The sequence below is a fragment of the Pongo pygmaeus genome, chromosome 23 (assembly GCF_028885625.2).
Source record: "Pongo pygmaeus isolate AG05252 chromosome 23, NHGRI_mPonPyg2-v2.0_pri, whole genome shotgun sequence".
NCBI lineage: Eukaryota > Metazoa > Chordata > Mammalia > Primates > Hominidae > Pongo > Pongo pygmaeus.
Genome location: NC_085931.1, coordinates 54,105,922 through 54,118,937, shown reverse-complemented (window position 1 = coordinate 54,118,937; position 13,016 = coordinate 54,105,922). Strand labels below are relative to the sequence as shown.

The 13,016-nt window shown below is 57.8% G+C and overlaps 1 protein-coding gene across 2 annotated transcripts; it reads right to left on the bottom strand.

The window, feature by feature from the left end:
• Positions 1 to 1,270: 1,270 nt before the first annotated feature.
• Positions 1,271 to 13,016, bottom strand: TSPO (translocator protein). 2 transcript variants are annotated; one of them, XM_054470021.2, is made up of 4 exons: positions 12,900 to 13,016; positions 5,087 to 5,297; positions 3,319 to 3,457; positions 1,271 to 1,700 (listed from the first exon to the last, which is right to left on the bottom strand). In XM_054470021.2, the coding sequence occupies exons 2-4, from the start codon at positions 5,266 to 5,268 to the stop codon at positions 1,512 to 1,514; spliced, it is 510 nt and encodes a 169-aa protein (XP_054325996.1). In that variant the 5' UTR covers positions 5,269 to 5,297; positions 12,900 to 13,016; the 3' UTR covers positions 1,271 to 1,511. The 2 variants fall into 2 exon arrangements, with proteins under 2 accessions (XP_054325996.1, XP_054325997.1); XM_054470022.2 differs by having other exon boundaries at positions 12,280 to 12,909.

Below are 13,016 nucleotides of genomic sequence, written 5' to 3'. Positions count from 1 at the left end.
AGAGCTCAGCTGAGTGCCCGTGGGCGTGAAGCTTTTGGATCCTGCAGAGTGTGATCTGTCGGGCATCAAACTGCCAGAGTCAAGGGAGCAGGAGGCTGAGGGTCAGGGTGGAGCGGCTCAGCCCCTGGGCGGGAGCCATCCCTTCTGTCAGAAGAATGCAGTCGACTGTCTACCCATTTCCCTGAGCTGTTCGTTGTTTCGTGTGTGTGTGTGGTGTGCGTGCGCCAGAGTGGATGGTATAGACAAGAGTCTCCCTATGTTGCCCAGGCTGGTCTCAAACACCTGGCCTCAAGCAATCCTCCCGCCCCAGCCCCACAAAGTGCTGGGATTACAGGTGTGAGCCACTGTGTCCAAGCTTTTGTGAACGTCAGGTTGTGTCTGAGCGTACAGGTCGGGAGAGGACACAGGAGTCGGGGGAGAAAAGAGAGGAAGCAGCAGCCGCGGGCTGCTGAGTGATGACGAGCTGTCTATGAACATTTTGCCAATTTGAGTGAACTTAGCTGCCAAAAACAAAAAAAGCCCAGCAGGTCAGGCCTGGGCGAGGGGAGGGAGCCGCAGGCTGTGTTGCTGAGTGCTGCATGGATGTGGTGACCAAGAGCAGGACGGAGGAGTGCTGCGTGTGGGACTCGGCTCATTTACTCCAAACAGCTGCCTGGAGTGGTCATGGGTCGCCCAGTTCGAAGCCGGGGTGAGGGAGTGAGTGGCTGTGACACCTCCAATCCTGGCCGCTCTGGGCCAGCAAGGAGGCCCTATCTGCTGGAGTCGGGACCTAACCTTCCTGCCTCTGACTCCCCCTTGAGCCAACTGGGTGTTTGTGGGGCTATCCCTGGTACAGTGAGGCTGCCATAAGCCTGGGCCCCCGTGGGACAGGGCAGTCAGCACCCCCGGCTCTGTCCTGGGTAAAACCAGCTGAGGGCCACACATGGGCAGGACCAGGTGTCGGACACTGGTTGTGGGCCCGGCCATTCAAGGGCCCGGGCTGAGCATCCTGGAAGCTGTGGGAAGTGGACAGGACCCCCTCCCTCCGCTGAAGCCCACGGCTCCAGCTGGGTCTGCGCCAGTGTGGGCTCCAGGGTGGCACCCAGGACTGCTCTGTTCATCTCCTGCAGGTCTTCGGGAGTGTCCCAGGAAGCGTGGGCAGCCCCAGCTGGATCCAGTCCTGTGTGGAGAAGGCAGCCCAGGCAGATCCTGCAGAGACGAACTCCAGTGCAGCCCCAGCTCCCCCTCTTCCCCGTGGCCAGGGGTCCCACCCAAGCAAAAAGGCCATGAATAAAGTCAAAAACTTTATTCAGCTTATAAAATTCCATGTTCCGAGAACATGCTCTAAGCATGCAGAAAGCGCAGGACGCTGCTCCCGGGTGGGGGCTCAGCTGGGGCCACCTCTGAAGCTCTGCTGAGCCCCTGGGCCGAGGCCCTGACAGACTAGCAGGCCCAGCGGTCCTGAAAGCGTGACGGCCACCACCACTGATGGCGCCTGCTGGTGCAGCTGCAGTCCCTGGTGGGCCGGGCACTCACTCTGGCAGCCGCCGTCCCCCCCGCCGGCCACCATTGTCCCGCCATACGCAGTAGTTGAGTGTGGTCGCGAAGACCAGCCAGGCCAGGTAGGGGTAGAGCAGGCGGGCGGCCAGCGGGCTGACCTGGTACCAGGCCACGGTAGTGGCTGCCGCCGCCCCACTGACCAGCAGGAGATCCACCAAGGCCTGCAGAGATTGGGGGAGGGAGGACAGGGAGGCCTGAGGCACCGCATTCACCCAAGTGCGTGTCCCACTGCCCAGCTCCCACTGGATTTGGGAGTCAGGAGCTTCACTCACCCCCACTCCACCCTTGAGTGACCTGGCCAAGCCCCTCCCCCATCTCAGCCTCAGTTTCCTCATCTGTGAAGTGGGAACAGTCATGCCGCCTGACCCATGCCTTGTGTGGGGTGCACGTGGCATGCCTGAAGTGTTTGTTCAAGGGTGCAGTGGTGGCTTAGGAGGTCTTGCACGTCCCTTCCCCTCTCTGAGCTCAGAGCCTCCACTGAGAGCAGCGCTGACCTCCCAGCATTACTACAAGGCCCAAACAAAACCTTGCTATTTGTCAGGTGCAGTGAGTCACGCCTGTAATCCCAGCACTTCGGGAGACCAAGACAGGTGCATCGCCTGAGGTCAGGAGTTCAAGACCAACCTGACCAATATGGTAAAACCCCGTCTCTACTAAAAATAAAAAAATTAGCCAGGCGTGGTGGCATGTGCCTGTAGTCCCAGCTACTCAGGAGGCTGAGGCAGGAGAATTGCTTGAACCTGGGAGGCGGAGGTTGCAGTGAGCTGAGATCACGCCACTGTACTCCAGCCTGGGCGACAGAGCGAGACTCTGTCTCAAAAAAAAAAAAAAAAATACAGAAAATTAGCTGGACGTGGTGCTGTATGCCTGTAATCCCAGCTACTCAGGAGGCTGAGACAGGAGAATCGCTTGAACCTGGGGGGTGGAGTCTGCAGTGAGCCGAGATCATGCCACTGCACTCCAGCCTGGGCAACAGAGTAAGACTCTGTCTCGAAAAAAAAAAAAAAAAGAGGCTGCCGGGCACAGCGACGTGACCTGGAGTCCCAGCTACTCAAGAGGTAAAGGCGGGAGAATCAATCGTTTGAGCCCAGGAGGTCGAGTCTGCCCTGGGCAACATAGCGAGTCCTCATCTCTTAAAAAAGTTTAAAACTTTAAAAAAGAAGCAGTCAGCCGGGCGCGGTGGCTTACACCTGTAATCCCAGCACTTTCAGAGGCCAAGGCAGGTAGATCACCTGAGGTCAGGAGTTCAAGACCAGCCTGGCCAACATAGTGAAACCCCATCTCTACTAAAAAAAAAAAAAATAATACAAAAATTAGCCAGGAGTGGTGGCACACACCTGTAGTCCCAGCTACTCGGGAGGCTGAGGCAAGAGAATCACTTGAACCTGGGAGGTGGAGGTTGCAGTGGGCCGAGATCTCACCACTGCACTCCAGCCTGGGTGAGAGAGTGAGACTCTGTCTCAAAAAAAAAAAAGAAGAAGAAGCTGTCATGTAGAGGGGCCAGTGACCCTGCCTACACAGTATCAGGCTTCGTGTGGGTTTTCCTACACAGTAGCCCCCAAACCCACCCCTGCAACCCCTCTGCCTTAATAGCTTCCCTCACTGGAGGAGTCAGTAGAGGGGAGGCTCCAGGGTGTGGGCTGCTTACAGCTAGAGAGACATGGCCTTTTGTCTCCCTTGGCCCCGCCTACAGACACTGACACAGTGTCATATGTGATGCCCCACGTCCTCCAAGGGTCGGATCCAGGGATCAGGGACACATGCTGTGGCCACACTTACCCAGCCCATTTGTCGGGCACCAAAGAAGATGGGGGGCCATGCCCAGTTCAGGGCCAGCTGCCCGGTGTAGAGGCCCAGAGGAACCACAGCCTCCTCTGTGAAGCCTCCCAGTTCTTTCCAGACCAGGTAGGAGCCGTACCTGAAACAGAGGCCGCAGTTCAGAGCACCATTAGGAACAAGGCCAGGAGCCTTGCCCACCTCCGAGTGGCACAGTGATGGCTCATATGTGACCTGACACTGACTGCTGTGTGATCTCAGGGATGTTGCTTGACCTCTCTGATAGGGTTGCTGTGGAGATTCTAGTTAGCACATTGGCAGTGCTTCGTGCGATACCCAGCATATAGGACACTCAATAAATACCTGCCATTATTATCACTGCCACTGCTATGAAAGGGAAGCACATGGTGTGAATAGGTAGAGAGGAGGCTCTTAACCTAGCCAGGGCACTGCATAGAGGATGGGATATTTGGGCTGGGCCTTAAAGAATGAGTAGGAGTTTTCCAAGGGAGGAAACAGGACATGCAAAGGCTTTGAGGCAGATGTGAGACCCTGAGTCAGTCTGTGACTGCAGGATGAGGTCCAGGGGGAGGCCTGGTCATGGGAGCTGTTAACACAGGGCAACAATAACACCACCAGTAACAGCAGCCGATGCCCTCCAGCACTCACAGGAGCCAGGCCCTACCACTTCCCAAGCATTCACTCATTTCAGCTTCATGATGAAGCCATAAGGCAGGCAGTATCAGCACCCCCTTTACAGTGAGGAGACTGAGGCACAGGCAGTGAAGTGACTGAGATCTCTTGGCAGGCCATCAGTGGATAAAGTCTGGTCAGCCAGGGCCAGAGCCCCAGCTCTCACCTACTAATGAGGGGTTTGCCTTATCCAGAGCCACAGGGAGCCCCAAAAAGTTCCCCCGAAGAGAGGCAGGGACTGAGTGGTGTAGGAAGGCCAAGCGGGGTGGGGATACTGGAGCCAGGAAAGTGCAGGACCCTGGCTGGGCAGGGCCTGGGCCAGGAGGGGTGAGGCCCACGTGACACCCAGGTTCCAGGGCCTTATTCCCATCAGAGCCGGGCACCTGGCCTGGCCTCTGCTATCCACCCCCTAGAGTGCCTGGCACCTGTGTCCCCACCCTGCACTGCGCTGGCACAGAACCAGGATGCAGGGAACATTCCAGAAGGCAGTCAATTCCCTGCCTCCTGGGTGCGGTCCCCGCTACAGCCACCAAGAGGAGCCCTGCCCCTCCCAGCACGTCCTTTCTGGGTGGAATTCCCCTGGTCTAGTCCCAGGGGACTCAGGCCAGACTGAGCCTGAAGGGGGCTGTGCGGGGTCCACACTTGCAAGCCCTGTGTCCTTGGGAGGCCCCTTATCATGGGGGTCGTTGAGTATGAATGAGATGAGCCTGGCGCTGGGCAGGAGTTCAACAAAGGAGCTGCTTTGGGGGCTGTTGCTGCTGCTGTTAATCTTGGAAAGCGTCCATGCCGCTGCCCAAGGCCAACCTTCACACACTAAGCTGGCCTCCACCTGGAGCTGTGAACATGGCGGGGATGCCAGAGTGGGGTGAGCATCTGACCCGTCCCCCCAGGGGCCTAGGAGGAGAAAGTTCAGTTGTGCAATCGACAGGCCCACAGCTTCCCCACCCTGGCTTGCCAAATGGGGCTGGGAAAACCATGCCATGGCCCATGGCCCGCCTGGAGGAGACCCTCTGTCCTGGGCCAGGCCTCCCCTTGCAAAGGGCCAGGCTCATCCCCAGGCCAGCGTGTGCCCACCTACCCCATGGCTGAGTAGAGCGTGCCCCAGACAGGGCCCAGCACCCAGTGGGGCGGGTGCCACGAGGGCTTCTGCAGGCCGGCGTACCAGCGGAGACCCTCGCCGTGGACAAAGCGGGAGCCCACGAAGCACCCCAGGCTGGGCGCCAGCGTGAAGCCCAAGGCGGGCACCCAGGGCGGGGCCATAGCTGCTGCAGCTGCTGCTCAGGGGAGCTCTGAAAGAGAAGACAGGGCTGGATGAGGGCATTCCTGAGGCCATGGGGTCAGGCCTGTGTCTCCTCCAGCATCCCCGAAAGGCCTGTCACCCACAGATCAACCAGTCAGCTGACCACGAGGCGCAGAGATATGCGGGGTGGGAGTGGCTGAGTGAACGCATTTCCAGCCTTGCTCCTGCCCCAGCTGCCTGGCCTCACCTTTGCCCACCCTCACGTCTGCCCACCCTCACCTCAACCTTGGGTCTCTGGCACTGACCCCTCCTCTCTGCTCCCTCTTCCAAAGCCAGTTTGAGTCCCCTCCACCAAGAAGCCTTCCCAGCCTGCCTCCCTGGGCCAAGTCCCCGTCCTGGGAGCTCTGCCAGGCCAGTGCTTTACATTCCAGCACTTCACATTCACCTTTCACTCACTCACTCGCTCATTCATTTGGTGACTGGTATCAGACAGAGTTTGGGTCAAATCCCTTTCCTCACTGCCTCACCGTAACCTCAGGCAAATCACATCAACTCAAGGCCTCAGTTTCCCCCTTGGTAGAGTGGGATATCAATGCTCACCTACTTTGAGCACAGCTCAGTGCACAGCAGCAAGGAGGGTCTCTACACAGCTGTTTCAGCACCCTACACGGGCCCCAGGAAAACCACCGCCCCTTCCCCGTGCACTGGAGACGGAGAGCAGCCTGCCTGGGGCCACACTGCACTCTGGGCCAGGCTCTGCCCTGGTGGCAATATGGCTCCCACTCACTCTGATTCGAGGTGGAGAATCAGGGGTCGTCTTCTCTTGTCTGAGACAAGAAGCCACACAACCCGATTCAGTTCTGCCAACTTGCAGCAAGGCCTGCTGGGGCGAGGGCTGGGACCCAGAGGGGCACGGGGCTGGGGAGGCCCTGAGTGGGCACAGACTGGTGCTGAGGGAGCCTGGACCTCAGAAAGGGACCCTCTGACCAGGGACCAGGAAGGAGATGCCACAGGAAGAACACTGAGCACTTTCGTCCCAGGGGAACTCGAGAGACAAGCAGTCCGGGGACATGGAGGCAGCCAAGCGGGGGTAGAGGAGTGTCAGCAGAGACTGTGATGAACTTGGGCTTCGGCAGGGGCAAAGGGCAAAGCTGGCCCCAGGGAGAAGGGGCGGCTGCTGGCCTGGGATCCATGGAGCTGGGTGAGCACAGAAGCAACCTCAGTGCCCAGCAGCCAGGGACTATTAAAGACTGGCCCCCCACAAACCAAGCTTCTGAAGCCTTTCTAGTAATGAGAAAGTTGTTCTCAACATAACACGAAGAAAGCAGAATATAACATTGACTACAGAATGACCCCAATTTTGGCAAAAAATGGATAACATAGATATGTGCTTTTTTTTGAGACAGAGTCTCGCTCTGTTGCCCAGGCTGGAATACAATGGCGCGATCTCAGCTCACTGTAACCTCCGCCTTCCAGGTTCAGGGGATTCTCCCATCTCAGCCTCCTGCCTCCCAAGTAGCTGGGATTACCGGCACGTGCCACCATGCCGGGCTAATTTTTGTATTGTTAGTAGAGACAGGGTTTTACCATGTTGGCCAGGCTGGTCTCAAACTCTTGACCTCAGATGATCTGCCTGCTTCGGCCTCCCAAAGCGATGGGATTACAGGCGTGAGCCACTGCGCCCAGCCTAGATATGCATATCCTTTTCCAATTGTAACCAATGCATGAAGATGTTTGCCACGGTCATAATCATAAAGCCAGCGTTTCCTGGGGAATGGCTGTGTGCCAGGCCAGGCAAGCTTTACCCCAACACTGGCCGTGAACCCTCACCCTGCAAGGAAGCGATGCCACCTTATGGCCGTCTGCCAGCAAAGACCTGAGGCACAGGGCAGTGGAGATGTCTGCCCAAGGCCCCTCCACAGGCCGGCCACTCGGGATTCCAGAGTCCACCCTTGGCAGCAGGATTTGTGATGCTAAGTTCACAATGTTACTTGTTTGCCAAAATATGTATAATGAACATCACTGCATTTTATATTTTAGAGACAGAGTGTCGCTGCTGTCCAGGCTGGAGAGCAGTGGTACCATCACAGCTCACTGCAGCCTTGACCTCCCAGGCTCAGGGGATCCTCCCACCTCAGCCTCCAAAGTAGCTGGAACTACAGGCATGCACCACCATGCCCAGCTAATTTTTTGTATTTTTTGTAGAGACAAGGTCTCTCCATGTTGCCCAGGCTAGTCTCGAACTCCTGGGTTCAGGTGATCCTTTCACTTTGTTCTCCCAAAGTGCTGGGATTATAGGCATGACCCACCATGCCTGGCCAGGGAATTTTTTTTTTTTTTTTTTTTTGAGATGGAGTCTCGCTCTGTCACTCAGGCTGGAGTGCACTGGCGAGATCTCAGCTCCCTGCAACTTCCACCTCCGGGGTTCAAGTGATTCTCCTGCTTCAGCCCTCCAAGTAGCTGGGATTACAGGCGCCCGCCACCACGCCCAGCTAATTTTTATATTTTTTAGAAGACACAGGGTTTCATCATGTTGGCCGGGCTGGTCTCAAACTCCTGACCTGAGTTGATCTGCCTGCCTCAGCCTCCCAAAGTGCTAGGATTACAGGCGTGAGTCACCGCGCCTGGCCTGTTTTAAAGGAACAGAGTGTCAGGCATCCAGCAGATTCCGGTGCTGCCACTTACTATGATTCCCTCCCCTCCCTGGACCTCAGTTTTCTCGCCTGTTGAATGGGGACAGTTACCCCATCCCCCAAGGTCGCTGCACAGATGAGCAGTAAGGATGGACATTCTTGGGGGATGGGCATGTGACCTAGGTCCCGGCAAGAAATGTTCCTGTGTTCTCCCTCCCGCTCCCTCCAGCCCCGCCCCCTCCCTCCTGCCCGGCCCCCTCCCTCCTGCCCCGCCCTCCTGCTTTCAGGGTACACGTGCTCATGGGGTGGGGATGGGGGTCTGACGTCACTACACATATGAAAGGCCACCTTCCCTGGGGCAGGAGGTACTGCTGAGCACTGGCCCTGGACCACCGCCAAGTGGATATGGAACTCTGGACCAATGGAATCACGCAGTGTGTGGCCCTCGTGTCTGGCTTCCTTCACTGAGCGCCATGTTCTAGAGGTCCTCACCTTGTAGCATGTGGCAGAACTTCTCCCCACGATTCTGTCACCTGGCTCCAGCACCTAGCCAGGGCCAGACACACACTCGGCCCCCAGGAAATCAGAATGGGACTCACCCAGTGTTCCAGCTGACAGGGCCTTAGAGACCACCATCCAGGTCCCCCATTGTATAGAACAAATTAAAGTCACAGAGACATGGTGGCTTTCCCAAGGCCACAGCAAGAGAGCAGGGTCTGGAGCCGGTTCTGAGTCCCATGCTCACACTCCCACCCCAGGCTGCCCCCTTCTCAGGCCTGGCTATGGTTATGACCCACCGGGCCAAGGGGCTCAGAGGGTCTGCCCCACCAGAAAACAGGCAGTCAGATGCCCCACAAGGAGAAAGCCTGGTGGGGGGTGGGGAGTTTGCTAGGGCCTCTGGGGAACTGCCCGGCTCCTGAATTGCCCAAATGGGGAACAGGTGGGCAGGGGCGGTACCCACCATGATGAGTCATGCTGAGCCAGGCTAGGCAGGATCCAGAGATCTGCTCTGGGATGAGTCCAGGGAAAGCTGGGGTGGGCCAGGCCAGGGGGCACACATGGCAGGGACGGGACTCAGGCTCAGGCAGAAGGGGTGAAGCCACCTATACACCCTTTATTTGTCTCCTTCAGAAAGTGAATCGGGATCCAGACCTCGGCTCTGCCTCCATCCAAGGCTCGTCTCTGGGCCTGGCTTCCTCCACCGTCAGGTGGGTAAACCCGCTGTGTCTGCTTCTTGGGGGGCTAGGGTAGCTCAAGGGAGGAAGGGGTGGGACAACAACGTTTCCCTGAAAACTCCAGAGAAGAGAGGGGTTGTGGGTATCAGTGTGGGGCCACTAGCCCCATTTCCTCCAGGGGAAGACAGGGCCTCAAGGCTTGGACCTGTGACGAGACCCTATCAGCCACGAGAGCCCCTGGACACTCCACAGGGGAAAATGCCCTGCACGGAGCAGCGCCCCCAAAACGGGCAAGATCGGGGCAGGGTAGAGGGCGCAGGACGTGGAGGCAGGAGAAGGCTCCAAGCCTTGCTCAGCTCTGGTTGTGCACGGGCCTCTGGTAGGCAGGGGTCTGCGTGGTGGAGTCCGTGCTCATCCCGACGGTCACCGCCTTGTTCAGTCCCCGCAACGGCCACAGGGGACCAGCTGCTTCTCCCTGAGCCACACGGCCCACTCGGCCTCCATGGTGGACTCATGACTGGTCCCATTTTCCAGATGAGGAATCAGACATGAGAAGTCACAACTTTCTAGGTCTGAGTGACTCCAAAACCCACCCCACCCCTCCCTCTGAGCTGGGTGTCTGCCGGGCTGCTCTGGGCCGCATGGCCACTTGCCAGGAGCTGTGTCACCGCCCGTCTCAGCCTCCTTCCTCATCTGAAACAGGGCTCATAGAGCCTGCAGCGCCAGGATTGGACCCACAGGCCACTCCACCCCACCTCTGAACGGTGCCAGAAGGTTCTCTCAGGGCCAGTAGCATCACTCTCTCCACCTGCCGCGGCAACATCCCAGCCCCCACAGAGCATCAGGCCCCGAAGGATCTGAGCCCTCCCCCACTGAGGGTGGGACACAGGGTCTCCAGGTCTTGTGAGGCTTCACTCCCGGGCGGAAGACCCCAGACCCATCGCTGCCCCAAGGTATCTCGTCTCCTGGGCCTCTGTGTCCCCATCTGTGAGGTGGTGGTCGAGCCAGTGGGTTTCATGGTGTCTTTCTGTTCTCGGAGACCTCCCTATAGGTGACCCGGAAGGCCAGAAACGGTGGCTCACACCTGTAATCTCAGCACTTTGGGAGGCTGAGGCAGGCAGATCACCTCACGTCAGGAGTTCGAGACCAGCCTGGCCAACATGGGGAAACCCCGTCTCTACTAAAAATAAAAAAACTAGCCGGGTGTGGTGGCACACGCCTGTAATCCCAGCTACTCAGAAGGCTAAGGCAGGAGAATCGCTTGAACCCGAGAGGCGGATGTTGCAGTGATCCGAGATTACACCACTGCACTCCAGCCTGGGCAACAGAGCGAGACTCTGTCTCAAAAAAAAGAAAAAAAGAAAACAAAGAAACAAAACAAAAAAAAGAAGGTGACCCAGAAACAGAATAAGGAATGTGTCCCTTCTCTGATCCCCACCCCCACCCCCAGCTGCACCCACTCCCCTGAGCCTTGTCTCTCCAGCGAAGCCACCACTGTCCCAGGGACTTGTTTTCAGCCTTTTTAAAAATGATTCATGGCTAATCGTCCTCATCATAACCTTTGTGTGCGTTTTTCATTACAAAAGTAACCAGTGGAACAGCCCACAAGTCTGGAAAAATCCACAGCCAACCTGGCCATCGAGTGGCCTGGGAGAGGATAGGGTGAGTGTGGGGTGTCCAGGGGGAATTGGTTCTGTTAAGAAAGACTACTTCCCTTTCCTTCAAGGTTCGGGGTAAACTTTTTTTTTAGTAAAAAATAAAGAAACAGCCTGGCCAACATGGTGAAACCCGTCTCTACTAAAAATATAAAAATTAGCCAGGCTGAGGCAGGAGAATCACTTCAACTCAGGAGGTGGAGGTTGCAGTGAGCCCAGCTGGAGCCACTGCACTCCAGCCTGGGCAATGGAGCGAGACACTGTCTCAAAAAATACATATATAAATAAAAATAATAAATTAAGAATGACTTCCCTAGTGGTCTAGTGGTTAAAAAATAAAAATAAAAAAGACTACTGTTTTAAACAGAGAGCACATCCAAGCATTGTTGGCACAATCAAAAGTAAAGAAAACACAAATAAGCCAGGAACGGTGGCTCATGCCTGTAATCCCAGTACTTTGGGAGGCTGAGGTGGGAGGATCGCTTGAGCCCAGGAGTTCTGCAGGAGGCTGCAGTGAGCTATGATTGCATCACTGCACTCCAGCCTGCGTACCAGAGTGAGACCCTGTCTCAAACAAACAAACAAAAACAAGAAAGGAAGGAAGGAAGGGGAAGAAAGAAAAAAAAAGAAAGAAAGAAAAGAAAGAACGAGAAAGAAAGAAAGAAAAAGGGAAAGAAAGAATGAGAAAGAAAGAGGGGGGAGGGGAGGGAGGGAGGAAGGAAGGAAGAAAGGAAGAAAGCGAGCTAAAGTGAAAAGTAGGCTCCCTCCCTATGAGCCCAAGCCCCTCACCCCACCTGGAGAACCCGCTGTGAATACTTTCTGGTAGATCCAGCCAGACATCGTGCCTCACGCCAGGCACAAGTGTGTACAGACGACAGGACACAGCACATGTGCACACACACACACACACACACACACACACTCCCAGGAAAGAAAGCGGTCCTCGGGGCACAGTGGAGAAGGCAGGCTGGGATCAGACTGCACGGGTTCTGGCCCTGGCTCCACCACGCTAGCTGCATGACTCTGGACAAAGGCTTCTTTGGTAAGCCTCAGTTTCCCCCAGTTTCCAGCACTCCCCTGGGGGCCCAGGATTCCCGCCGAGCCGCCCTGTGGGGCTGCCAGCAGCCAGGTGGAGACTCAGGGGCCGCCTTCCCCTGCTGGGCTGAGGCTGGCTCTCCTGTCCTTGCTACAGGGCCCCTTTCACCGCCAGTGGAAACTTGCCTCAGGCTGCCCTGTCCCGGGCCCCACCGACTCCACAGAGAAGCCGGGCCTCGCCCACGTTCTGGCAGCAGGCCTTCATGGGCAGGGCTTGCTGTGTGCCAGGCAAGCTGGGCGGCTGCTTCCTGTACACCACCTCCCCTGATATCCTCGCGCTGCCTGAGCCCATTCTGGGACAGCTTCAAGTCCTGTCTCTCCCGCCATCCAGCCCAAGGCACACTGCTGGTATCCCGTAGCCCTGGCCCCTGGCAGGCTGGCCAGAGGGGCTTCAGGCCCACTCCAGGCCATGGCCTCTGGAAGCTGCCCTGGCCAGCAGCGTGTTCACAGCAGGAAGCCCCCGCTTCTCCTACCTGGGCTCCGGCTTCTTTGCAAGGGGTAGGGGAAGCAGACAGGTCCCAGAGGCTGCTCGGCTCACAGTAAGCCCCGTCTAGGCTGCAACGCACCTGAGCCCCGCACTGGGAATCGAGGGCCGGGGGTCTCTAACCGGCTTTGGGCAAAATAAACTTCCCCGATCTGGGCTGCTCTCCACTATGAAACGGGGTGTCTCGGGGATCAGGAGCCCGAGGTCTCCCAGATATTCTGAGACCCTCAAGGGAGTTCCGCCTGGGATTGCCCATCCGCGGAATGGGCAGGAGAGGGAGCGTCGGCCACTCCTGGGACCGCGCTTCCTGCAGGAGAAGCCGCGAGGCCTGGGGCTGGGCGTGGCAGGGTTGTCCAAGTTTCCCCTCCCGAACCCCCAGCCGGAGGCGGCCGGCTCAGGAACCCGGGCCGCGGAGGCCCAGACTCGGCTGCCCGCCGCCCCCGCCCCTGATCCGGTAGCCGAGCCCCAAGTGCTGCCCCGGGTCGCCCCCTCGGGTGTCCAGTCTGCGGCTCCGGCCTCAGTTTCCCTCTGTCCCGCGGCGCTGTCAAGAGTCGCAGCCATGCGGGCCCCCACTTCCCGCAGCCCCCTCCGCGTCCCGTCCTCACTCACCAGCGGCGAGAGCACGCTCCGGGAAGGGCACTGCCTGCCAGGAGTTGGCCAGGCCGCTGTCCCCGCATCCGCCCCGCCCCTCCCAGCCGCCAGGCCCCGCCCCTCTCAGCCGCCCGG